The 27,915-nt window shown below is 40.3% G+C and overlaps 1 protein-coding gene across 1 annotated transcript; it reads right to left on the minus strand.

Annotated features, from left to right (window-relative positions):
- Window positions 1-7,831: 7,831 nt before the first annotated feature.
- Window positions 7,832-26,053, minus strand: LOC135195752 (uncharacterized). Its single transcript, XM_064222196.1, has 6 exons — window positions 25,923-26,053; window positions 21,865-23,439; window positions 21,279-21,494; window positions 12,196-12,342; window positions 10,665-10,857; window positions 7,832-10,326 (listed from the first exon to the last, which is right to left on the minus strand). Exons 1-6 carry the CDS (start codon window positions 25,941-25,943, stop codon window positions 8,921-8,923), a joined length of 3,558 nt encoding a protein of 1,185 aa, XP_064078266.1. The 5' UTR covers window positions 25,944-26,053; the 3' UTR covers window positions 7,832-8,920.
- Window positions 26,054-27,915: the final 1,862 nt, after the last annotated feature.

Consider the following 27,915-nt stretch of genomic DNA (forward strand, 5'->3'; position numbering starts at 1 on the left):
CACGCAGTGGGCGGCCAGGTGGTTAGTACCCATTCCCGCCGCTGGGAGGCGGATATCAGGAATCATTCCCATTTTCTATTCAGATTTTTCATACCACTGTCCCCTGAGGGGAGGTGGGTGGGTACTTTAATTATATATATCTGCCAGGTAAGTATGAACAAACTTTATTGTATCATAACAATAACATTTTGTTCATGAAACTTACCTGTCAGATATATATATAGCTGAATCCCACCATTGGAGGTGGGAAGGGACAGAATAGAAGGATTTAGGAAACACCTCAAGTGCAGATGATTGACATCTTGATTCCTTACCTGTTAGCATAGCTGACTTCTTGATTACTGTCACCGAAGTCTGCTTTTGCTTTACTAGAGTTGCCAACAAGGTAGTGACCTGTGTAGTTGGTGCGCTCTAGATGATCTGTCAACGGGGGCGTGACCACAATGTGACTAGACCATATTGACCATACTGTGAGGGCAACGAAGCTAAAACTACCACCTGACCTAACCTATCGAAGTTAGTCCCATAACTTCTAGGCTAACGAAAGGGAAAGCGCCTCAAGCGACCAACCCTTCAAAGTTAAAAGCACACCTATCCCTTTTTCTATAGGATAGGATTCGTGCTGCTTCCTGCCTCCAATAATATTTCTACGGATATGTATGGTCCTAGCGACTCGCAGATCTCATATGTCGTCTTCACATCCCGTCGGGAGTGTGAAGCGAACACAGAGTTGCTTCGCTCAAACGTGGCACTCAGGATATTACTGAGTGTCATGCTCTGTTGAAATGCTTCCGAGGCCGCGCCCGTCACCTCGTGAGCACTTAACTCTTTAAAAGGTTTCAAATCTTTGTTCAAACATGACGAATGAGCCTCTTAGAAAGACTCCTTAAAAAATAACGCCAGGGCGTTCTTCGACAATGGGGCAAGTCTGGGTCTTTTACGGAACCACCGCAGATTGTCCGAATGACCTTGACTTTCTTTAGTTTTATCAAGATAAAACTTGAGAGCCCCGACAGGGCACAGGACTCTCTGTGGCTCTTGCCCAATAATTTGTGCCATCCCTTGATCTCCCAGGCCTCTGGGCCAACGGGTTAGACGGGTTTTTCGTTCTTAGCAAGAACGGAAGGCTTAGAGGACACCGAATTATGTCCTCTAAAGCCAAACAAAAACCTCTGATGATGGCTAAAACCTCACTAACCCTCATTGCCGTAGCTAGAGTGGTTAGAAAATTAGCCTTTCTGGTCACGTGTATTAAGTTTACAGAAAGGAGAGGTTCTCGAAATGCTTTGACATCAAGAACTTCAGACTACGTCTAAGTTCCATCAAGATTTCCGCAGACCTCAAAGATCGTGAAGGGCTTTGGTTGTTTGACAGATCCGAATCTCTGAGCCTAGAGGCCGTCAACAACATATTTCCGTATTCTACAATCGTTGGGACTGTTAGCTTATCCCATACTTCAGACGGAATGGGAAGGCGGTAAAGTCATTCACAGAGGTCAGAGTAGAGGAACAGTCATTCTTCCTGCCCTATGTCCAGAAACGGCCCACTCCGATTGGTACACTGCAAAATATGCAGCACTGCTTTGCTTTGGCAATGAGACTTGCAATTAATCTTGAAGATCCTCTCGCTTCTTGACAGTCTGAACGCATTCAGACTCAGAGCGGAGAGATTTTAGGTACCTCTCGAAGTGAGGCTGTTAGAGTAGACCGATTCTCTCGGGAAGGGTCCTTGGAAAGTGCTCTCTGAAGGACGTGACCTCTGTGAATCCAGCCTCTCGAAGGCCAACATGGGGCGATCAGCGTCTTCTCACTCCCTCTGACGCCAGCGATTATCTTATTACATTTCCTAAGCTTTTGAATAGGGAAAAGGGCTAACCAACTATCCCCATTCCATACTATAGGATGGCGTCTAAGTTGCTACCGCTCTCGGGATCCGGAATAAGGGTCGCAACGTAGAGGAAGCTTCTTCTTCGTCTTCAATATTGCAAAATCTACGAAAGGACGTCCCCAAAGTCTCCACAACTATCGACATACTTCTAAGCGAGGATTACTCAAAAGTCAAACGTCAGTAGTTGCTGCCGGTCGATCTGAGAAGATCCGCACGGACGTGCAATCGTGTAACGAACCTCTTACGGATCGTTACGTTCCGTGCCTATGCCGATAACCATCTCTCTTTTCTTGGGATATGAGAGAGCTGCGGAATTATCTGAGATGATTTGGACCACTCGACCAAAACCTCACTCTTCGAGGAACTGGAGAGCCAACCAAATTGCTTCCAATTCTTTTAGATTATGTGCCAGGACCTCTGTCCGGATGCCTGGCTCCCTCTCATTATCACCTGAGGTGATCCTTAACCCATTGAGAGACGTTTAGAATTATCTCTAGATCTTTGATGTTATTTCAGTTCTCCTGTAGGAAAAACTGTAGAGGTCTGAATTGCAGTCTATTCAGGGAAACAAGCTTCTCCAGCGAGGAAATGGTCCCCAGCAGACTCATCCATTCCCTCACTAAGCATGCTTCCTTCCCTAATAAGGCTGCGCTTTGCATAAGCAGGAGAGCATTATTATAGTGCTATGCTGCGGTAGACTCGTACAGAATTCTGTTACAGTGCGGTAAGCAGCGCCGAACATGTCTAAGAGATATCTCTGTTGAAAATTTCTTAGCAAAAGGAAGTCGTTTATTCATGATTACCAGAAAATCCCCTCAACCCGAGGCAAAAGTCATGATTGTAGGGCAGAGATCGGTTCGTAAATCAATCCCGCGGGGAGAGAGACGTAACCGACTGAGCAGTACAACGAGCTACCTAACACTGAGTTGGTGACAGTGTGAGACACTGTGACAGTTACAGGCAGCAGCTTATGTTCACCTCAAAGACTATAGTCTTTGGTTCACCTTCTCGCAGTCTTATGCCGAGTTGCCAGCTATTCTATTCATCTAAGGAATAGATTTTCCATTATTTGAACAGAAACTCTCAAGTTGGCATATCTAAGCGAAACAGAATTCGCTAATACAGAAGCTGATTTTGTGTTGTCGTAACATTACGCTTAATTAACCAAATGTTAAATCGGAAACTCCTGGAAAGTTGCCGGGAGTACCGATTAAATATACGCGTCATCCACAATGACAGCAACCTCTCGTTTCGCACTATTCTATGCCTGAGTTACCAGCTACTCTAATTCTACGAAGGAATAGGGTTGTTACTATTATCGATCATAAGAAAATTCTCAAGCAGGCATATTAAGCGAAACATAATTCGCTACATGCAGAAGCTGAGTTGGTGTTGTTGTAACAATACCTTCAAGCATTGTCCTTACACCGGAAACTCCTGGAAGTTTGCAGGAAGGACCGATTAAATACACTTAAAATAACAGTCCTTTCGGTTGCCATCTGTAGAGGTAACCACGATATGCGTATATGACTTGAACTTTACATTAGTAATATGACGCGAAGATAAAAATACCTAAGTATTTGCAGTCACTTGAACATCTAATTCTCTACTACATTCTTTCCTCGACGAGGAAGAGAGAGAGAATGGAAATCGACTGTCTTCATTCTCTTTGCCAAGAAAAGGAATAATATTATTCAAATGGAAATCCTCAAGTGAGAACCGAAGATCGAAAAGGAAAGTTTCAAGCTTCTTATGATATTTGACATAAGACTTCATGGACGTAGTCTATAAGTCTTTTTCCTGGATGAGCCTCTGACTAATGAATGAGAGCTCTTTCGAAATTTTGTTACTTATCCGCTTATGCGATAAAATGTTATTAAGAACTTTGTCAATGAGAACTAACCCAATTGCATGACGGAAAGTAATCCAGGAATTCGAGCATATAGCCTTCCCGATTCCCGCAGAAATCGAGGAAGGGGCAGGATTCCTGATTAGAGACTGGGCTTACGACAGGAAGGACCTTAATGTTCCCCTTCGGCAGCGCAATCCCGAAAGCAGACGAGGCGTTTTATGACACCGAAATCTGCTTACAGTTTTCCTGGAATTCATCAAGTGATGGATCCTATTGAACGCTCCCTTCGTAGAACGCGAAGTAGACATCTTGACGAGACCAAACTCCTTCCTCTACTTCGACGACGTCCTCTTGAAGAGCGTCCTTGCAGGAATCCTGCCGAACGTCTTGATGCGTAGGACGCCTATCGTTCTGAAGAACGTCCTGGCAAGTGCTCTACCGAGCGTCATGACGTGTAGGATGCCGAGCGTCTTCAAAAGCGTCCTCGCTAGCGTCCTGGCGAGCGTCCTCGCTAGCGTCCTGGCGAGCGTCCAGATGTGTAAGACATCGAGCGTCTTCCAAAAAGCTTATCAATGTTTATGACGTCGAGCGTCTTCTGAAAGGCCACCCGAAAAGCGTCCTGGAGAGCCGCACACTGCTCCTGAAGTGTGAGAGCACTATAGGAAGACGTAAGGCTATCTTCTCCAAGACGGCCTTAAAGACTTTCGTTACCTTCTAACAAAGACGGTGGCCGCCTGTGCAACATTTTGCGTCTTAGTAATGCAAATGAACATATCCAGACACGCGCTCAAAAAAGGAACGCCGAGCGTTCCGAAAGGCATCGTCGCGAGGTGCTTGCCGAACGTCCTGATTGCATTCTTTGAGCGTCTTGAAGAGCGTCCGGAATAGAAGAGCGACGAACATCAAGGGAAGCGTCATAGTGAATGACGTGCGTCAACACGAGTAACTTGAGAGGCTTCCTGGCGAGGGGAGAGCCGCTCATGAAACGCGAGCGTCCTAAGCATAAGTACGGTGATCGTCATCAGGACGAGTCTTAAGGACGTTCGCCACTCTTGACAAAAACGACGGCCGGCTGTGCGACATCTTGCGTCTTTGTCACGCTCATCGACACTGCAGAAGGGCATTTAAAAGGACGCCTGTGTGTTCTTGGGTATGAGGAATTCTTTGCCCTTCTCCTGTCGAAAACTAGGATAGTCTGTCCAGTGTCATCTCTGTCCGCTGACAGAGCGTCCCTTATGGACGAGTAAGATGCGTCTTGGCGAGCTGTTTGACTATGCAAATCAGCTTGCCGGACGTCAATCTTATGAGCTTGAACAATATCCTGTTTCGTAGTAAAGCGAACGTCACATAACGTATACATAGCGCCATGAGGGGAGGAGGAAACCTTAGCCGATGACAAATAAGACCTCCTTGGAGCGTCCACCAAATTGGCGAATCTCCTTGAGAAGAAGACGGTGCTTTCAATCCTGCTTCTTCTCCTGTTTCGTACCAGATCCCAGCTCTCCCTTTCAGTCTAGATGGAGGAAGTGCAAACGAAGTCTTCCTCTCGATAGAGCGTTGAATGTCTCGAAAGGCGTCCTTGTGAGGGTCCTGCCTTAAGGACATTTTTAATCTCTTGACCAAGACGACAGCCGCCTGTGCGACATTTTGCGTCTTTGTCACGCTTATCGATATTAAGTCAAGCCGAAGGGACGCCAGATCGATGTGGGTTCCCCGTAACCCTCCTTCGGCTTTCGACATGCCCTCTCCCTATCCTGGGAGTCCGACAGAGGTCCAGGCCTAGAGGCGTTATGGGGCGGATCTGACGTTCCCTCTGACGAGAGAGAGGACGTGAAGCGTCCTCTTCTCTAAAGCTTCTTAGAGGGCGCGAGTCCTTCCGAGAGCTCCAACCTTGCGGGGAGGACGCCTCGGAGGACGAGAAGCAATCTTTCATGATTCGTGCACGTGCACGATCTTTGGCAGCCTTATCCTGCCGAAGGGACGCCAGATCGGTGGGGGGGTTCCCGTAACCCTCCTTCGGTTTTCAACTTGCCCCCTCCCTGGTCCTGGGAGTCCGACAGAGGTTTAGACCTAGAGGCGTTATAGGACCGATCTGACGCCCCCTCCACAACACTAGGGGCAAAATCAACATCACTACACTACAACACTGATTGGAGAGCGAGCACTTTTTCAAGCTTACTTGATGTAATCCACAATAATAGAAAGGGCATTACTTCTCACAGAACTTCCTCTAGGCCCGTAAGCCATACCACAGGGTTAGGCAAAATAAAGTCTACTGGTACTGTGGAGGAAGACCTCCTGATTCTATCACGCTCTAATTTGCGTACATACGAATCATACGTCTCTTTCGGAATCAGTCAACATTACACTAATTACATTGATCTCTCAACAAAGAAAACATGTATACTAAACGAGTGTCTACCGAAGGTTTCGGTAGCCTCCCCTTACCCGTTGCAGACAAAAACAAAATCTGAAACTAGGCTAACTAGATTCAGACATCATATGCAATGAAAAAATTTTAATTAATTTACGACTAGCGTCATGCCTAGCCACAAATCCAAGTCAATCATTCAAAAAAATAAGTAGGATACTTAAGCGGCTAATGAAGTTTCAAAATCCTAGGCGGAGGTAGTGGAAACAGGTGTTTTCACTACCGCGACAGAGAAAAATCTGAATAGAAAATGGGAATGATTCCTGATATCCGCCTCCCAGCGGCGGGAATGGGTACTAACCACCCCTGGGCAGCCACTGCGTGTGCCGGGAGTTTTGAAATTCTGTCGACGTCGGAGAATACAGCTATATATATATCTGACAGGTAAGTTTCATGAACAAATTCTTCATTATCTGGTACTTTAACCAGACCATATTGTCGAATTTCTAAATTTCCATAAGGTTTGCACAAAGGAGTAAGGAATAAGATCAGGTTCAAGCAGCTGGGAGCTTTAAAGATGCTAAGAGACCAAGACAATCAGATGAAACATTATAAAGCAGACAACGACAATGCAGCTAGAGGGCAAAGGCATCATCTTCATCATTGCCACCAGTGCTGTGCAAAGTAAATGAACACTAAAAAGAAACTACTATTGCCCAAAGCACATGGCACAGGTTACACTGCAGGACCATCCCCTCTAGAGCTTCAGACATGTGAAAATTCTTGCTTATGTGAGATAGAATATTTTTCCTGCATGGAGAAATATACATTTCTACACTTACTCAATATCCTCAACATGCAGATCAAAATTTTATAATTTTAAAATTACCACCTTCTAGATTTATGAGTATGAACTCCACCTGTGACAGGACAAATTGCATGAGTGAGACATTGGCTTCAGTAACTGAGGAATTATACATACAATTTTGTTTTAAATATTCTAATTTATACAACAGGATTTCAAGACCACAACATAATGATGTGTGAATTATATTTTGAACACTGCAAAAATTTAACAAAAGCACTCCAAAGCACTTGGTTAGCAATCTTTTAAGATTTTTTATAAAAGTTACAACTGCTGTGGTTTTGTTCAAGAACCATTTTCACATTACACTACATTGTATAATTACAGCTTTACCAATCCACACAAAAGTGACTTGTTCCCATGAAGGCAGAGTGAAGTTTCTAGCAGAGGTTGTAATTACCATCAATTTACATGAAAACATTTTTTGATGGTACCTTAGTGCTTGACCACAAACTAGTCCTACTTATTCAACAGCCTAATCGTATTTAATATGAATATGAGGATGAATATAAATTGTAAGTGATGGCTGGGTGGAGTGACAGGCAAAGGGAAATAGCAGTGTTACAGTCCAACAAATTTAGAAAGATACTTGGACTGTTTTCTTGAGTCAGTATGTAGCTCCCATTCCTCCCTCATCCTTTAAAACCTATTTAAGAGAAGCACTCTTCCTTTGGGAATACTCAAATCTGTTCCAGCCTCTAGGACCTGAACAAAAGACAACAGAAAGCATAACCATGCTTACGTGCCAAGTAAACTAGGGCTTTTCAAACTGATACGGGGGGGGGGGGGGGGGGGGGGGGGGGGGGGGGGGGGGGGGGGGGGGGGGGGGGGGGGGGGGGGGGGGGGGGGGGGGGGTGGGGGGGGCTTTAAAATGGTACCTCCTTCAACTTTAATGATAGGCATTAGTGTGAACTTTCTGGCAGCAGAAGCAACTTCCCAACTCAATTTAAAGCTATCTGGTTGACTTTGTTTCACAAAATAATCAGTCCACCTACAACTTCCTTTAAACACCACTGAAAAGTTTGCTGAATAAAACAGCATTTCTCTCATAAAGAATAAGGTTCCAGTAACTTAAAGAACACCAAGCTTCTCATATCTATCTATATGTTAATTCAGATGATTTTCCATCTCTTTCATTATGGTATTGGATGGTGTTTATGAGATTTTACTTTAGCACAAGTTGATCCTAACACTAAAAACCTGCTCTCAAAATCCTTACATTCTGCATGCAGATGGTTATCACAGTGGATGCTGACTTAATACACCCATCATTGTATCATTTATCTTGATACATAAACTTTCACATTAAGTGCTACTGCCTTATACTCTTCCCAGGCCATTTGCAAACTTTTGGGGACAATACAGCAGGATGCACAAAAAGATAATATGATGGTGATCAAAGTTTCACAAATACAATTTAAGGTGAACTTCCATTGCATGAAGTACTGAACATAACCTATGATTTTTCATTATGGCAAGAGTTTGAACCTTTGATATTTTTTCCTTCGTGTGGGTATGGTACTAAGTTATTTCCTTCATACCAAGAGCTTTTCCTATGCCAAACCTTTGCTAAGCAAGGTAAACCTGTATTAACTTTCAATATTCAGAATTTTTAATGTATACGTATATCAAAATGCATATCAAATCCCACATCAATATGCCAGGCTTATGGAGAATTAGGAATTTCCATAAATTTGAATATTTTACAGCATCTGAGCAGATAGGCAGGGTGAAGAAATAGACCCAGTGTTGTTGTGGAACTAAGTATTGCAACCCACAAAAAATTCAACAGAGTAAATTGATTGCAATACTTGGCAAAACTTCAAAAGATTTTCCCAGTTTTTAACATCTTAAATAAATGGAATATGTAGTACAGACAAAATCTTCCTTTGTGTATGCTTACAGGACTGAAACTCATCAAAATACAAACTGTTGCAATCTTATGCTATCTGTCTCCATCAACTGGAAGAACAAAGTCTGAACATATGAGGTTTTGCTGTAACAAGTCTTGATTAATTTGTGAATTTGATGCATGAGAGTTGGTAATGGGATGATGAGGTAAAAGTGAAGGTAGCAGAGTATGATTACTTTCTGCATAATCAAATGTATGAAGGTTTGATGACATTGATATCTCGTCATGATTTCCCAAAGCATGAATGGTCATCTCCTGTTTACTATCTTGTTTTTCTCTCTCATTTGAATTAACACCAACCAAACCTTCATCTCCTAATGTGCGAAGTGATCTAATAGCATCAGGGTGGCTGATATCAAGGGGATCTGTAGCTTGTGAAACTATCACAGCAGATTCTGAATTTGGTGTAAGGTTGAAGGCCTCAACAGCTGCTTCACCATTAGATGTAACAGTATTAAAAGGAACTGCAGATGACAAAGAAAATGCATGAAGATCAGTTGCAGGTACTAAAGACACTGTCTGAAAACTGCTGTCCTGTGGAATCTGAAAAGTGGAAGGGATGAGCTGAATGATTTGAGAATCCCCAACTGTGATAAGGTGACCTTGCTCAGAACTGGAGTTTTCACCCATAAGCATGATGCTGTCTTGAGTTGCTAAAAGGACATTCGTTGAACCTTTGCTTACAGAGGGATCTGCTTGCTGAATATCATTAAGTATCTTTGGTACAGCTGAAGACATGGATGAATTAGGAACAGACACGAATTCAAACTCGTGAGTTTCAGAAACTTCTGTTACTTGTGCTTGCTCTTGACTTAAGGTTTTTTCTTTGTTAGCCTCAATTTCATCTATTCGTTTAAATTTCTTTAGGGTCCTTGGTTTTAGAACAATTTTATGAGCAGAAGACATATGACGTTTTAAGTGAGAATATCGTTTGTACCTAAACCCACACTTACACTCATAGGGCCTGGCATCTGAATGTGTGTGGTTGTGGCGAGATAAAGTTGATCTATTTTTGAAGGTTTTATCACATTCCTTACATTTGTACTTTCGTTCATCAGAATGAACAAAATTGTGATGATCTTTAAGCGTTGCAAGAGCATGAAAAGAACTACCGCATAATTCACACATAAAATTCCGATTACCAGCATGAAGTTCCATGTGGGTTTTAAGAGCATAATGGCGCTTAGTTTTGTATTCACAATATGGACAACTCCAAGTAACTCCTACCTTATGGTACACTCTAGAGTGGGTCAACAACATATTTTTCGATGGCAATTTTATATTGCAAGCTTCACAATTAAAGCCGTCCTGCATTATGTAGGCGTGGTCATTCTGCATGTACAGGAAGTTCTGATGATTCACAGTGTTAATGTGCTTTCGGAGGCTTCGTTTGTTGAAGAACTGCTTTTCACACAACAAACACTCCAAGGGCTTTATTCCTGGGTAGCATAAAAATAATAATAACAATAATAATCCTACACATTACTGTATGTAAAATTTACTTAGCAGTTTATGTAAAAGATGGAATTTTCCTTGAAATTTTTGTACACTTATTAGTTAAAATTAAGGTGTTTTTTTTATCCCTCATTAAATGTTATATATTTGACAACAAGAAAAGCAACAACTAAACCTCTAGGCTATTTCCATTTAATTTTAAACAAAAACAGAGAAAGACAATTTCTGGAAGAACTTGAAAGACACCAAACAACCTGTGAATCAAAAGATGTTATTTTCATCACAGTGCACAACAATTTTACAGAAATACTTCATCAAATACCTGTATGTAAATGCTGGTGTTGCTGAAGAAGGGAAGGCCTGTTGAAGACGCGATCACATTTGTCACACTTGTATTGGGGTTCAGGAGGAATATTCTGGGGAAACGTCTTGTGGTCTATTCGACAATGACGAACTAGTGCCTTTTTGTTGGTGAAAGGCTGGCCACAGATCTCGCACTTGTTTTTCTTATGGTGCTACAAAAGTTCGATATCAGTATGAAAATCAATACAGGAAGAAATGAAACTAAAGTGACTTCATCTGAATTACTTTTCAGTATGTGTATGATCTTGTCAACCAACTACAGAACTATCTTTCCATACTGAACAGTTAAAATTAATACTGTAAATATACTTTTTAATGTTAAAAATGTTTAATCTGATAATGCAACAAAATAGGTTGTTGACGTGGCAATACACATGGAGATGACAAGATTTTACCTCTAATATGGATACTACATTATATTAAATGGAAGATTAATAAGTCTAAAATTACTGAATAACAATTTCATGTACTGTTTATCATAGGCCTAATCTACTGACACACTAAATTGGAAAGGCTGATAATCCTTAAGTGTTTCTGAGTTAGGTGCAATCAAAAGCAGAAAATTAGAAACACATAAAACTATAGTTTGTTTTACATACCAATTTGTTATAATTTCGTAATTGGTGATCTTTACGAATCATGAACCCTAAATTCCCAAATAACTATTAGAAGATCATCTGTTAAGTGGCTGGCATCAATGTGCCCCCTGACCTTTGATTCTATGTAAGTAAGAACCAAACCTTTCATGCGTCCAAAAACACACTGGAGGATAGTTAAACATTATGCTACTATACAGAAACAGCATTCTTTAACTACATACCATCCAGGATGCCAGCAAAAAGGTAGGTGAAATCTCACAATCATGAAAAACTTCACCTGGAAATTTCACCAAATTTTTTTAAGCAATAGCAAAGGAGAAATGAAGTCCAAAGAAATGAATGCTGGCAAAGATGAAGCGAGTAAAGAAATAATAAACTAATTCTAACAAAATGATCACCCACAATGTCTAGGAAAATGGAAGACTTATACCACCAAGCATGACACATTTAAGGTGAGCCACTCTGATGCCTTGGACCTCAGGAATCAGGGGGCACACATAAAGTGCTGCTAGCCAGATATACTTTCCTTTTAAATCAGGAACTGAGTGTCTAGGATTAGCAAAGGACTGATTACACATAATAAGTTTGCTGTGAAACAAATATATTCTGTATGTATGCACGTAAAAATTATACATGGTTACTAATGACTAAATTCCAAGTATGTAGTACTGTTATTTCAATAATATGAATTATAAAACCTGCTATATATTTCTATAACTTTAGGAGAGACTGGAATCTCATAATGAGATCTATAACAAATCACAGAAAGGTGGAATGTATAACCTGAAAATGCAATAACATTTCATAGAAAAAATTCTGCTGTTCCTTTTATCTTCGGGAAGTACAAGTACAAGTTTCTCTGCCTAAAAGAAAGTAAGTAAAGTCTGTTACCTTCTGGTGATCATCATATTGCTGCTGTCTTGTGAAACTTGCTGAACATATGTTGCAATGGAAATTTGAAGCCTTTGAGTGTTCATCCATGTGAGCATCATAGCTCTCTTGATCTTTGCAGAACTTGCCACAGCGATTGCACACAATCTACAATAAAATAGATTACGTAAACAAAATTAAAACAAAGGAACACATGAAACTTTTAAATCTATGCACCTGGTGATATACATCAATGCAATGACCTACAGCAACACAAAAACATGAAAAGAGGGGAAAGAACTACAAATGACAACAGAAAACTATCACACAAATACAAACAGGCTTAAAAATGATATTGTTATGATACAATAAAGTTTGTTCATACTTACCTGGCAGATATATATATAGCTGTATTTTCTGAAGTCCGACAGAATTTTAAAAACTTCCGACACACGCAGTGGTCGGCCAGGTGGTTAGTACCCATTCCCGCCGCTGGGAGGCGGGTATCAGGAACCATTCCCATTTTCTATTCATAATTTTTATTTCCACTGTCCCCTGAGGGGAGGTGGGTGGGTACTTGATTATATATATCTGCCAGGTAAGTATGAACAAACTTTATTGTATCATAACAATATCATTTTGTTCATGAAACTTACCTGTCAGATATATATATAGCTGAATCCCACCTTTGGAGGTGGGAAGGGACAGAATAGAAGGATTTTAAGGAAACAAATGCATGCAGATGATTTACATCTTGGTTCCACCTGTTAGCATAGCTGGCTTCGTGGTTACTGCCACGTAAGTCTGCTTGTGCTACTAGAGTTGCCAGCGAGGTAGAGACCTATATAGCTGGTGGGGCACTCCAGATGATCTGTCAACAGGGCGAGACCACGACGTGACTAGACCATATTGACCATACCATGAGGGCTAAGAAGGTAAAATAAATATATATATATATATATATCACCACCTGACCAACCTAGCCAAAGTTAAGTTGGTGTTTTAACTAAGGCTTAAGAGTTAAGAAGTCGCCGTTGTCGGCGACTCATCAACTAAATTAAGAGCTCTTCCTAACCATTTTCTACAGGATAGGATGAGTGGTACTTCTTGCCCCCAAGATTGTGTCTGCAGACACATATGGCCCTAGCGAGCAGCAGATCTCATATGCCATCTTCACATCTCGCAGGGAGTGTGAAGTGAACACAGAGTTGCTTCGCTAAAACATGGTACTCAGGATGTTACTGAGTGCCATGCTCTGTTGAAATGCTTCCGAGGTCGCGCCCTCACCTCGTGAGCATTTAGATAAAAAGATTTCAAATCTTTGTGCAAACACAATGAAGGAGGCCATTTTTGAAAGAACTCCATTAACACTAAAGCCAGGGTGTTCTTCGATATGGGCAAGTCTGGTCTTTTCGGAACACTGCAGATTGCCCGAATGACTTCGACTTTCTTGAGTTTTATGTAGATAAAACTTGAGAGACCCGACAGGGCACAGGACTCTCTCTGGCTCCTGCCCACTAACTTGTGCCATCCTTGCTTCCAAGCTTCTGGCCAAAGGACAAAACGGGTTTCCATTCTTAGGCCACAACGGAAGGCTTAGAGAGCACACCGCCTTGTCTTCTCTAAAGCCAAAACTTGTGACGATGGCTTAAAATTTCACTAACCCTCTTTGTCGTATCTAGGGTGGTTAGAAGAAGGCCTTCCTGATCACATGCAAACAGTTAACAGGTAGGAGAGGTTCGAATGCTTTAAACATCAAGAACTTCAGACTACGTCTAAGTTCCATATTGAAAGCTTCGATCTGGACAATGCACAGTCAGTCCGTCTGTACTAAAGTCAGGTGACCGACCAGTTGACAAAGTCAGACGAATCAAGGACAGCAAGGCTGTACCCTGAAGACCATAAGGGCACTATCTTCGCTGAAGAATGAGTGTCTGGACTGCCTGGGCGATTCAATCTAAGTAAACCTTGGGGGTTGGGGGTGTATCAACGCAACCCAACGTCGTCAGTGAATCAACTGACTCGAGCTTCTGGTGCCAGGAGAAAGGAGCGAGGAGCAAAAAGGCGATTCAGTCCCGAAGGAAGAATGCCTGACAGTCCAACCTGGTCTCATGTTACACGATCATCGGGGTGTATAAACGCAACTGACTTCGTCAACAAGAAACTCAGGGCTACTATATGTCGCCTGATCTCGCACGAGTGTCTGACTCCGAGAAAACAGGTGAGACAAAAAGTAGATGGTGAGCGAGTTTCGAGATTCCACAGAACTCAAAAATCGTGAAGGGCTTTGTTGTTTGACAGACGCAAATCTCTGAGCCCAAAGGCCGTCAACAACATATTTGCATATTCGTTTAATAGTTGTGACTGCCAGCTTATCCCATTCTTCAGACGGAAAAGGAAGACGGTAATCTTATTCCTGTCAACCTCTCGATAGTCTGAACGTAGTCAGACTCAGAGCGGAGAGGTTATAGGTACCTTTCGAGTTAGAGTAGACCGACTCTCTCGGAAAAGGTCCTTGGAAAGTGAACTAGGAAATATGTGACCTCTGTGAATCCAGGATTCTGAAGGCCAAACCATGGGGCGATCAGCGTCATTGTCGCTCCCTGTGACGTCATAAATCCTCTTATTACATTTCCCTAAGCGATTGAAAAAGGGGAAAAAGAGACTAAAATCCATCCCCGTTCAATATCATAGGATGGCGTTTAATGGTACCGATCCCGGATCGAGAATAAGGGAGCAGAGAAGAAGCCGCCTCTTCGTCCTCAACATATCGAGAGAAGAATGAAAGGGCGTCCCTAAAGTCTACACAACTCCCAACTTACTTCTAAAGAAAGATTCCACTCGGAAGTGAATAATTGCTGCCGTCGATCGAGACGATTCGTACGGACTTTTGCAATCCTGTAACGAACCTGTAGAGGATCGTTACATTTTACGCCGTTGTTATAATAGGCTCTTTCTCGTAAACTCGAACAAGGACCGAGAGAAGATACTTCTTAAGATATGAGAGAGCTGTGGAATATCAGAGTTGATCTGGACCACTGGTTCCCAAAAACTCGTTTCGAGGACTGGAGGGACTACCGAATCGCTTTTACTTCTTTCAGATTAAGATCCAGGACATCTGAAAACCCTATCCAGATGTCCGGCACCTTCTTTCTATCACCTCAGGTGATAGACGCACTGAGAGATGTTCAGAATCATTGCTAGATCTTGAATAATATTTCAGTTTCCCGGTAGGAAGGAAAAAACTGTGGTCTGAATTGCAGTCTATTCGGGGAAACAAACTTCTTCAGGAAGGAAATGGTCCCCAGCAAGCTCATCCATTCCTCCCCGAGTATGCTTACTTCCCTAAATAAGGCTGCGCTTTGCCTAAGCAGGAGAGCAAATAAAAGTGCAATGTTGCGGTAGACTCGTAGTTCCATACCGTGCGGTAACGAGCACCGAAAGGATTAAGAGCTAACTCTGTTGAACATAGTAAGGCAAAACGAATGCAACGTTTATTCATTCACGTAAGAAATCCCCTCAATCTTAGGCTAAAGTCCGTGATTGTAGGACAGATACTGTTAGTCAGTCAATCCCGCAGGAGAGACGTAACCGTCAGCACAGAGATACGGTTAGTCAGTCAATCCCGCAGGAGAGAGAGACGTAAACTACCGCGCATGACAGCGCACGATCTGTCACTGAATACTGGCTCGGTTGGACTGGAGGACAGACAGCGTGACAGCAGCAGCAAGCAGCTTACGAACTTCGTCTCTTAACTTTATGTCTGGGTTGCCAGCTACCCTATTCTACGAAGAAATAGGTCCGTTATTTTTTGAGCAGAAAGACTCTCAAAGCTGGTATTTTATTTAAGCGAAACAGAAAACGCTAAATATATAGATGCGTTTGTGTCGTCAGAACACTACCATACAACGGTAAAAGATAAATCGGAAACTCCTGTTAGGCTGCAGGGAGTAACGATTAAATGTCCTTAAAATAGACAACAGACCTCTCGGTTGCCATCCGAAGAGGTAACTACAGCAAGCGTATATGACTTGAACCAACCAGAAGTAAAATAACGCAAGGCAAAAAATGAAATTATATCACAATAAAGTTTGTTCCTACTTACCTGGCAGACATATATATAGCTGAATTCGGAAATACAGCTACATACATATCTGACAGGCAAGTTTCATGAACAAAACTTAAGAGAATCGAAGCAGTCGAAGCAGTCAGCTCAAGCTTCTTAAGTTATTGGACATAAGCGTTCATTGACGTAGTCTACAAGTCTATTTCTTGTACGAGTCTGCGAATGACGAATGAGAGCTCTTCCGAATCTTGTCAATAAGAGCTTATTCGCTTACGCAATATCAAGTTAATGAGATGTTTGTCATGAGAACTAACCCATTTACGGGACAAAGAGATATTTTGTCAAAGAGGGGATACCCACTTACTTGACAAAACGAAAGTATATTGTCAATGGGGGAAAGTCACTGAATTGACAAAAACGTAATCCAGGGAGTCGAGCATTTAATTTTTCCGATTCCCGTCTCAAACGAGGAAGGGGCAAGAATCCTGTTAAGAGACTGGGCTTACGGCAAGTAGGACGACGATGTTCAATTCGGCAGCGTAGTCCCGATTAGAAACTAACAAAATCTATCATCTGAAAAACCCTTTCAGATGGGGTAAAAAGCTTGGAAAATTATCCTGGGAAGAGGAAGAAACTCTCCAACCAGCTTCCTCTCCCGTATCACAACTAATGCCTGCTAAAGCTTAAAATTTATTGGCAGAATGGCAAAGGAAGTCCTGTCTTGCGCTTTCCTGAAGAGCGTCTTTTTGATGAGGGCCTTTGCAAGAATCCTACTGAACGTTGCCGAGAGTCCTGACGTGCAGGACATCGAGCCTTACATAACCCGTAACTGCCTTAGCGCAAAGTCTTGACTGCGGTAGTGGCAACTTAAATTTATTGGCAGAATGGCAAAGGTTGCGGTAGAGCAAACGAGATCTTCCTTAACTCCATCCACCTCTGCGAAAAGCAATATTAATTGACAGAGACCTCTTGAATTCACGAAATCCGATGTCTTGCTGGGTTTCGAAGAAGAAGTTGTCTGTTCACTTTAAGCTTCCTCCGAAGCACTGCCTACTTCACATTCTTTGCAGGTGAGGTAGAAGGTATCACCGAAGGTAGAGGTAAAAATTCTTTAGGCCCAAATCTGAAACAAGAGCTTGAAGAGTTCAACAGAAACGTTCAGCCAGGCGACACACCTGGCGTGCGCTGGTGCACGCTCGGCGTCCACTGGAGCGCGCTCGGCGTCCACTGGAGCGCGCTCGGCGTCCACTGGAGCGCGCTCGGCGTCCACTGGCGCGCACGGAGCGCGCTTGGCGTGCACTCGCGCGCGCCTGGAGTCCATCCGAGCGTCCCAGGCGTCCGCTCTCAAAAGCTTCCTGCTACTATGACTTCTTTTACGTATTTCTCGGTGGAAAGACGGACACGAGTTCAGGCGACGTTCGCCTTCTTACTTCTCACTGAAACGCATAACGAGAGAGAGAGAGGACGTGAAGCGTCCTCTTCTATAAAGCTTCTATTTAGAGGGCGCGAGTCCTTCCGAAAGCTCCAACCCCTGCACGGAGAGGACGCTTCGGAGGACGAGAAGCAACTTTCAGGATTCGTGCACACGCACGCACTTTGGCAGTCTGGGGATTTTCATCAGTAACTGCCGAAGGCACGCCAGATCGGTGGGGGTTCCTTGTAACCCTCCTTCGGCTTTCGACATGCTCCCTCCCCAGGTCCTGGGAGTCAAGCAGAGGTAGGGCCAGGCCTAGAGGCGAAACGAGGCCGATCTGACGCACCCTCCACTACACAAGGGGTATCACTGCACTTCTGCACTTCACTTTTACTCTAAAGCAAGCACTTTCGATTCTAAGTTACGAATCGAAATAGTATAAGAGAAAGGGCAATTCCTCTACAGACACTGCTTAGGGCCCGAAGGCAATACTGCAGGGTTAGGAGTAACATTACAGAAGTAGCACTTCACAGCAATGAAGAGAGCGCACCTCTCGTAGACATATTCATAGCCCGTAGGCCATACTACAGGGTTAGGCAAAATAAAGTCTACAGGAAGGTTAGCAGGTTCACTACCCTGACTTTTGTTACTGATTAATTGCGTACATACGAATCATTACGTCTTCCTTACGGAATTAGACATGTTTACTGATTAATGCGTACATACGATCATAGTCTTCCTTACGGAATAGACAAAGTCTCACACTCCTTACATGACAAATCTCAACAAAGAAGGAAGACCCATACCCCTCGTACATACCAAGTGCGGATCTACCGAAGCTTTCGGTAGCCACACCCTATCTTTGCAGACAACCCCGTCTGAAACTAGCCTAACTAGATTCAGATATTTTAAGCAAAAATGAATCAAATTCAAATCAATTTAACCCTCTTACGCCGATTGGACGTATTAAACGTCGAGTCAAAATGTCTCCCGTATGCCGATTGGACGTATCATACGTCGGCTCAAAAAAGTTTTTTTTTTTTAAAAAATTCGCGGAAAAATACTTTATAGGCCTACCAGCCGAAAACTTTTGTATCACGCGCCTTGGGGATGCTGCGAGTTTCACGGATCAAGGCGTTGTTTTGTTTACAATCGCTACGCAGCGGCGCGCAAGCGCGAATTTCTTTCTTATCGCACTAAAAAGTATCAGTGACACATCTCGGAAATTATTTCGTCACTTTGACATAATTATTGTACCATTTTAAATTATCCTTTACATGAAGTATTATATATGAAAATGTGCGCAATTTCATGCACAATACAACTAAAAAATATTCATGATTGTAGCTTTTATCAGTTTTGAAATATTTTCATATAAATAACGATAAGTGCAAAAATTTCAACCTTCGGTCAACTTTGACTCTACAGAAATGGTCGAGAACGCATTGTAAGCTACAACTCTTACATTATAGTAATATTCAATCATTTCCCTTCATTTTGCAACAAATTGGACGTCTCTAGCACAATATTTCGATTTATGGTGAATTTATGAAAAAACTTTTTCCTTACGTTCGTGCGATAACTCTTCCGATAAATTTTTTCGTGCGATTGTCCTAATGTTTGCACCCTTTTAAATTTGCCGTTACATAAAGTTTTATATATGGAAATGTGCGCAATTTCATGCACAATACAACAAAAAACAACCCATGGTTGTAGCTTTTATCAGTTTTGAAATATTTTTATATAAATAACGTTAAGTGCAAAAATTTCAACTTTCGGTCAACTTTGACTCTACCGAAATGGTCGAAAAACGCAATTGTAAGCTAAAACTCTTATATTCTAGTAATATTCAATCATTTACCTTCATTTTGCAACGACTTGGAAGTCTCTAGCACAATATTTCGATTTATGGTGAATTTATGAAAAAAAAAACATTACGTTCGCGCGGTAACTTCCGAAAAAATCAGAATTTTTTTGTGCGATTGTCGAAATGTTTGCACCATTTAAAATTAGCTGTTACATAAAGTTTTATATATAAAAATGTGCGTAATTTCATGTAGAATACAACTAAAAATGATTGAAGGTTGTAGCTTTTCTCTTTTTTCGAAATATTTGCATATAAATCAACGATTAAAATAGAAAAAAAACCAACGTTCGGTCAAATTTGACTACCGAAATAGTTGAAAAACGCAATTGTAAGCTAAACTCTTACGGCCTAGTAATATTCTGTCATTTTTCTTCATTTTGAAACAAATTTGAAGTCTCTAAAAACAATATTGTGATTTATGGTGAAATTTTGAAAAATATATTTACCTTCACTCCGCGCGCCGATTCGCGGCCGCAAGTCTCCGAAATACGTACATGGCATTATCCTAATATTTGCTCCTTTTCATATTAGCCTTTTTATAGAGTTTCATATATCAAAATGTGCGCAAATTCATGAAGAATACAATAAAAAATAATTGAAGGTTGTAGCTTTTTCGATCTTTGAAATATGTCCATATAAAAAAATATATATATTAAAATTTCGACATTCGGTCAAATTTAACTCGTCCGAAATGGTCGAAATCTGCAATTATAATCTAAAACTCTTACAGTATCGTAATATTCAATCATTTGTCTTAATTTTGAAACAAATTGGAAGTCTCTAGAACATTATTTAGAATTACGGTGAATTTTTGAAAATAACATTTTTTTACGTCCGCTCGTTACGAATTCGTACATCATTTTGTGATAATATTTTTCTGGTGTTGCTTTTATTGTTTTACAATGTATTATATATCAAAATGATTGCAATTTAGTGTACAATACAACGCAAAAAAAAGTAACTGGTTAGCTTTGACCGTTTTCTGCACAGCGTGATTTGAATACAATTATGTATGAATTTTTTTTTTTTCGCTACCATATATCGCATTATTTACATATGATAATGATATCATTTTTCATTTCTGATGGTTGCATTCTAAACTTCAGGCAATGACAAAAAAAGGAGCCAAAAATGAACTCTTAATCTTCAAAAGTACGCGCGCTGTAATTTTTTGAAAAAATTATTTTTTCCACTTCCGCGTTCACTCCAAACCAGGCCCGGCATACGGGAGACGTTTTGATTTTTAGGGCTCCGGCGTAAGAGGGTTAAGATAGCGTATGCCTAGCCACAAATCCAAGTAAATAAATCAAAATACAATTAGGATACTTAGCGGCAATGAAGTTTCCAAAATCCTAAGACGGAGGTACTGAAAACAGGTGTTTTCAGCACCGGCGACAGAAAAATTATGAATAGAAAATGGGAATGGTTCCTGATACCCGCCTCCCAGCGGCGGGAATGGGTACTAACCACCTGGCCGACCACTGCGTGTGTCGGAAGTTTTTAAAATTCTGTCGGACTTCAGAAAATACAGCTATATATATATCTGACAGGTAAGTTTCATGAACAAACTGTTTTATAATTAAAAGAGTTTACACTAAACAGACTAAGTGATAGACATTGTAGTTTTACCCTTATCAGTGTTATATTAATCTTTTGCTAAATTGTACTGAATATGATCATGTTTTGAACTATAACATAAATATGAATGTCAAAGAAAAAACTACATGAGAAGGCACAAGCTACATTAATAAACTGACCTCTGTACCAGTAGCATGGATCTTAAAGTGATAGAAAAGAGAGGAACGCTTCAAGAAGGTCCTGGTGCAGTAAGTGCAGGAATACGTTTTGGAAACCAAATCAATCTTGTGAACAGCTTTCATATGTGCTTTCAATTTCTTGTGATTGCAGAAGTTCTGCGGACACTTAGTGCACTCGTTCCTCTTGTGACCCTGCATATGTTTGATGTAAGTGACCTGGAAGAATACAGATGAAATTAAGCATAGAACACAACACATTATAAAAATATGTACATGGCTCAGAAAGCTTCCATAGAAAATACTAAATATCACATTAGTTTCATGTTTCGCATACAGCATACAAGCCTCCCATTTATACTTATGCATTTGACAGGTTAGATGACAAACTTTTTAAAAGTAGTCAGTTATTGTTCATCACTTTACTATTTTAAGCCTTATTTCAGTACTGTAAAGGTGTAACCAATTTATCTTCCCTTAGTCAAGTGAGCAAAGTACTCGAGAAGCTAGCGATTAGTATGGATTAATGATAAGCATTTGCACAAAAGTACTCAGAATTCACAAACAATATCATAATAAATAAACTCACCTTATGAGAAAATTTTGCTTGACAATATGAACAAGTAAGGTGACCTTCACACTGCTTCTGATGAACTGACAGCAGAGACACATCAGCCAATTCCTTCTTGCAATTGCGGCAGGACACAGGGCGTAAATTTGGCGACAGAGAAGCATCTCCTAACTTTGGAAACAAGTTTTCAAAGCCTTTTTCAAAATTCTCATCATCTATCTGGGATTCCTTGTAATCTATCTGGCTTGCCGTGGCTGATATGCCTTCAATTTCCCTCACATTAAGTTCTAGATTATCACTAGAAGCTCCAGATGGACCTGTGTTTTGAACAGAAGAGTCAAAAACTAAAGTTTGGCTTGTGTTCTCTTGACTTAACTCATCAGTGTTCTCAACGCTTCTACTATCAGTGGTACTTTTGGATTTCAATTTCTTGGGTGAATGTCTCCCTTGCACAGACTTGCATTCACTTCTTTTTCTCTTCTTTCTGACCCCTGCTGCTGGTGCTCTACTAACATCTTGACTTGTTATATCATCAAATTCTTTCCCCTCACTTGATGTACTGCATGGCATATCTACAGATTCACCATAAAATTCTTCCTTATTAGTCTTGGAGATGTCTTTGGGAGCAGCAAAAGTGCTTAAATCTATTGGCTTCTTTTCCGACTCTACGTTGCCTTCACAATCTTCATTACCATCTCTATTTGCATCTCTGAAAATGTTTTCTAGAGAACAAGGTAAAGAAGTCTCTTTACTGGGAGACAGCACTTTGTCACAAGGGTCCCCAAGACATATGCTACTAGCAGCCTCAACATCTTCCAAATCAACATCAACCTTGACAAATTTCACCTTATCTAAAAGTGGTACCATGATATATGTGTTCTTTTTTGGATCAATACTATTTTTCAGATGATATGCATCGAATGAGTCTTGGTATGTTTTCTCAAGCTCTTCTGTAGCAACAAGGGCAAGCTCTTCAGCATCTCTGGTGGAAATAAGACTTACTGCTAGCTGCTGTGGGTCCTCAAGTCCTCCAGGATCAATTACAGCCTCATTGCCACCCTGGAAAACTTCAGAGTATGGCAAACATTGCTGTGTGTGAGGAAGTTGATCAGTACTTCCTAACAGGTCTTGGGATTTTTCTAAAGATTCAGTAGTCTGAGTGAAATCTGAAGTGCTGGGTTCTATTTCTGAAAAATTATGTTGCAGAGAAGCACTGACTTTGATTTTTTCTGAGAAACCTGAATCCTGACTAAGCGCACCTATAGCAGGCAACTGCAAAATTATTTCTGGTCTTGCTTCTTTGACCCTTTGTTCATGATGGGGTAATTTGGGACTTTTGGCAATTTCTAGAAAGTCTTGCTGGGGACCTCCACCTTCACTGTGAATAACCTCTGTTGGAGGGTCATTTGTGGATTGCAAAGCTGAATGACAAGCATTTTCATTGTTAGATGAATTATCTTGAGGTAAAGCATTTTCATAATGCTCATGCTTTACAATTTTCAGCTGGCCATCAAGTGAAGACTGTATGAGGGCAAGTGCTGTCTGCTGCTCAACATCTGGCAGTGTCTGCAAAGTTGCTAGAAGTCCATTGAGCTGAAAATATAAATTACAAAAATAAATGGTAATGAAATAATAATACATTCTTGATAATGTTTCTTCAACAGACCCATAACTCTGTCACTGCCCTTACTGTTAGGTCAGGTGAAGACCTAAAGAATTCATGTCAGTGAGAAACTAATATAGGCTACACCTTACAGTGATACTTTGTAACCTTAACTTCCCAAACCTAACTTTCACTAAGGTGTCACATCTTATCTCACTGTGCAAAGGTTAGCTAATAAATCATGTAAGCTACTATAAGCTATTTTGATGAGAAAGTGGGGTCAGTTTTTTGGATACCTCAGGTAGGCTACACACTAGGTATTTCACCTTATTTCAATGCAATACTTCCCCATTTCATATTACACATAGAGATTAGGCTATATATTAAAATTAAGTAGGCAGATGCTATTACTCTGGGGTCCTTTACGTTCAATAAAGTTATATTCCAAAAATGGCCTCATTTGATCAGGTCCAATAGACTCAAGAATTCACATGAAAAATCAATGTTAGCTGTTATATATTAATACTTGCAGTGATACACTGTAACCATACCTTCCCTAACCTAACCTGAGCTAAGTTCACATCTTTCTTCACTGGCAGTAACCCAAAGATAAGCATATAAGTTAAAGAAATACACTTAGCTTATATACATTTATGCTAAGCTATTTTGAATAAAATGTGGGTAGCCTGATGCCACAAAGTAGTTGTGGACAAACAATTGTACTATGCATGATGTCAGATTGGTGTTGTACAGGGGAGTTAAAAGATTAGACCAAGTTACATCCTTACTGAAATGTCTCTCTAACCTACTTTAAAGCATCCTGAAACCTGCAGTAATAATGTGAGGTAGCCTACTCTTCTGCACTTTTACCAGTTGAGTCTGTTTCTGGGACACCTATAGGCTATAAGGCTACATACTATTTAACCTTTATTTCATTCTAATATCTCTCCTTTACATATTCCACAGCAAAAATATGTTATATGTTAAGATACTTTGGCTGGTACGTATAGGCTATACACCATTACCAGTGGACCAGAACTTCTAACACTTAGTGGACGGGAGTGAAAACAAGGTATTGGGTCAGGGCTAATGTAGGCTTGGTATTCATTTCTTTTGAAGGCATTTCAGAGGAAATATGGCTAATCCTACAGTTTAGGGGTCCCAATTCACTGCTTCCTTGTATATATTTCTTGAATTTTTTTTTCTATTTTCAATTTCCTCTTTCGATAAACCTCCAAACAGAGGTACAGTATATGCTAAAAAATAAGTAGTTTACCTGTTTACAGAAGCAGAGATTTTGAAAAAACAAAGGGAATAGGGCTCTGCACCTTGTGCGAATAGTGTAGCGTGCCTGCAACTGTGTTTGTGGCATGAGCACTCGGGAACCAGGAACCATGTAGGAACCATGCATGGGCTCTTACTCTTCAGCAGCCATTTTTTGATCAATTAAAAGAAATGAGTGGTTTACCTACCTGCTTAAAGAAGAGATTTATGATTTCCTCAAAATTCCCCTGGTCCGTATCACCTATATAGACACGTTTTTATTTTTTACGTTCCCCCATTACTATTCCTTTGTTTTTTTTACAATCTCTGCTTCTGTAAGCAGGTAAACTGCTCATTTTTTCAATGCTTTCCACTATTCAATAAATATTTGATAAATCTGTATGCTGAGCTGACTTTATGCAATGTAGCTAGTAGTGAATTTGGACCCCTAAACAGTAATTAGAGGCAATAACCCCACATGGACTGCAAGGAACGATCCCAAGAATACGAAAGCCACAAGGGATTGGGGCATCGAATGTATTTCGCCATGTTTAGCACTGGCCCCTGGGAGTTATTAATAGTTAAAATCCTAAAATTAACAGTAAAGTCTTACCTAATAGGCAACCCAAATACTATAGGAAGCCATAATTTCTAAAGATATACCCGACGCAAAGTTAATACCTAGATCCTCCCCCTAAACTGAAGATTTACCGAAATGCGACCTAATCAGATTTACCCTGACCTAACCTGACTTAATCTGACCTAACCAGACTTACCAAGACCTAACCAGATTTACCATGACCTAATCTGACTTACCAGGACCAATCTGACTTACCCTGACCTAATCTGACTTACCATGACCTAACTTGACTTACCATGACCTAGTAATCTAACTTCGGATGCTGTATCCTAACCTGGGACGGTGAGAGGGGGTGGGGGTGTTGGCCCTCCTAAGTAATAGAATGACCCCTTAGTCGCCATTCTATCCCAAAACCGTAAGGCAGAGAACAACATACACCAATATACAGTCCAATATACAAGATTAAATAACCTCCCGTGGCGTATAATTAGCATTAAGGTCTAGCCTTGGCCAAGCTATCCCATGGCTCTGATCCAGTTAACCAACTAACCTGAATTTGTAACTTTTCCTAAAACAATTCCATTACTCACGCGATTTATATGTAACTAAGTAACCGAAAGTAAGCTGTACCTGTGTTTTGAAGTCGTTCATCTCAGAGGAAGCTCGTCCAGAAAATTAATGACAGCTCGCGTAAACAAAAACAAAAAAAAAGGTGCCAATGTTTACAATTCTTCTTCTTTCGTTGCGGGACACGACTCCTGTCGTCAATGTTGCCCTCAGTCGTTACAATGAAACCCCAATTTAGACGACATTTTTCCTTTTTTTAATAGCTTTATAATGTTGCTTTTAAAACCTAATTTTGTGTCGGTGTAATCTCATATTCATATGGAACCACTTTTATTCTTGCATATATTCTAAAAACACTTTTTGGCAAAGCTTAATAATATCAACACCAATGAAGACAACAGTTTTCATTTTTGACGATTTAATGTTACTTCTAAAATGTGATTTTGTGTTGGTATAATCTTATATTCATGCAAAGATATTAACCTTCTTGCATGCATTACAAAATATTCTTTTTTGACAAAGCGTGATAATATTATTCGCGTTTCTTCATGTAGAAACTTTGTTCTCCAAGCGTTGTTTATATTAAATCTCATATTTGTTGCATTAATTGAAAATAGTTGGTACAGTGAATTCTAAATGGCTGCGTATGTGATATGGGTAAGTTATATATTAAGGTGCATGAAGTCCCACCGGAAAGTTTGAAACAAATAATCTTTTGAAATGCTTGTAGTAATGCCATATATGTAGGCAATTATAATATGGGAATTTGTATCTTATTCAATATAAACTTCCTTATTGGAGCCCAAGTGAAATCATACTTATGCCCTATCTCCGTGTAATAAACTAAAAGTATATCAATACATTTTTGTAAGAACAATGGTCAACAGGCGCAGGTTTGACGTAGCCCATCCCGGGGAGGGACCAATCTCTCAACAATGGGGATTGTGTAAGTATGCAAAGTGAAAGTACGTACCAGGCTAGGCTTCAGGGGTCAGGACTTACAATCTTGAATCTCCCTAACACGTAGTATTACTGTTGCCCTTGAGGATACAGATAGTACTATACTGAGTTAATTATAAACTTCTCATTATATTTATACGTTAAACACACACACACACACACACACACACACACACACACACACACACACAATATATATATATATATATATATATATATATATATATATATATATATAAATATATATATATACATATAATATATATAATATATATATAGTATATATATATATATATAAGAATTTTTTTTGTTTTTTTGCCACGAACGAAAAAAATGAAAAGCGAGATAGCCCAAGTACTTTTGGTCCTGTTCGGACCGAAAGTACTTGGCTATCTCGCTTTTTAATTTTTTCCTTCATGGCAAAAAAAACTTTATTTATACATAGCATCACATTTTATATACTTCGTGATCAAGTTATTCATACACACACACACACACACACACACACATATATATATATATATATATATATATATATATATATATATATATATATATATATATATATATATATATTATATATATATATATATATATATATATATATAAATTATAGCCCTGACCCAATATCTTCTATTTATCAAGGTATATTGGTCATTCTTTCTTTTTCTCCTTTGGATGGTTTGGTGAGAACTAGTTTCTTTTTTACTGTATATTTATTAATTTTAATTCTTGTAATTTTTTCTCTCAACTATATTTTAAAATAGTTTCTTGTAAATTTCAACGAATTATATGTTATACTTGCAGACCGAGCAGGCACACAGAAATGTGCTAAACTTCTCTTTTGAATAAATAATGGCCTTTTTGATGTGTTTACTGGACCCTGTTGTATGCTGAAGGCAGTCCTTGGGTTACATCAGCTTCGGGTTAAGTTGTTCTGGATTTGAGGCACTTGCCTCAAGGCAGAGTTAACCTGCTTACAGTGCTGTAGCCGGGACTTCAGCGCTGTTACTGTTTATTCCCATTATAATTATGATGATTCAGGTTAAGGCAATTCTTGGCTTACAAGTGCCCTGCTGGGAATGGGATATTAGAA

The sequence above is a fragment of the Macrobrachium nipponense genome, chromosome 16 (assembly GCF_015104395.2).
Source record: "Macrobrachium nipponense isolate FS-2020 chromosome 16, ASM1510439v2, whole genome shotgun sequence".
Lineage (NCBI taxonomy): Eukaryota > Metazoa > Arthropoda > Malacostraca > Decapoda > Palaemonidae > Macrobrachium > Macrobrachium nipponense.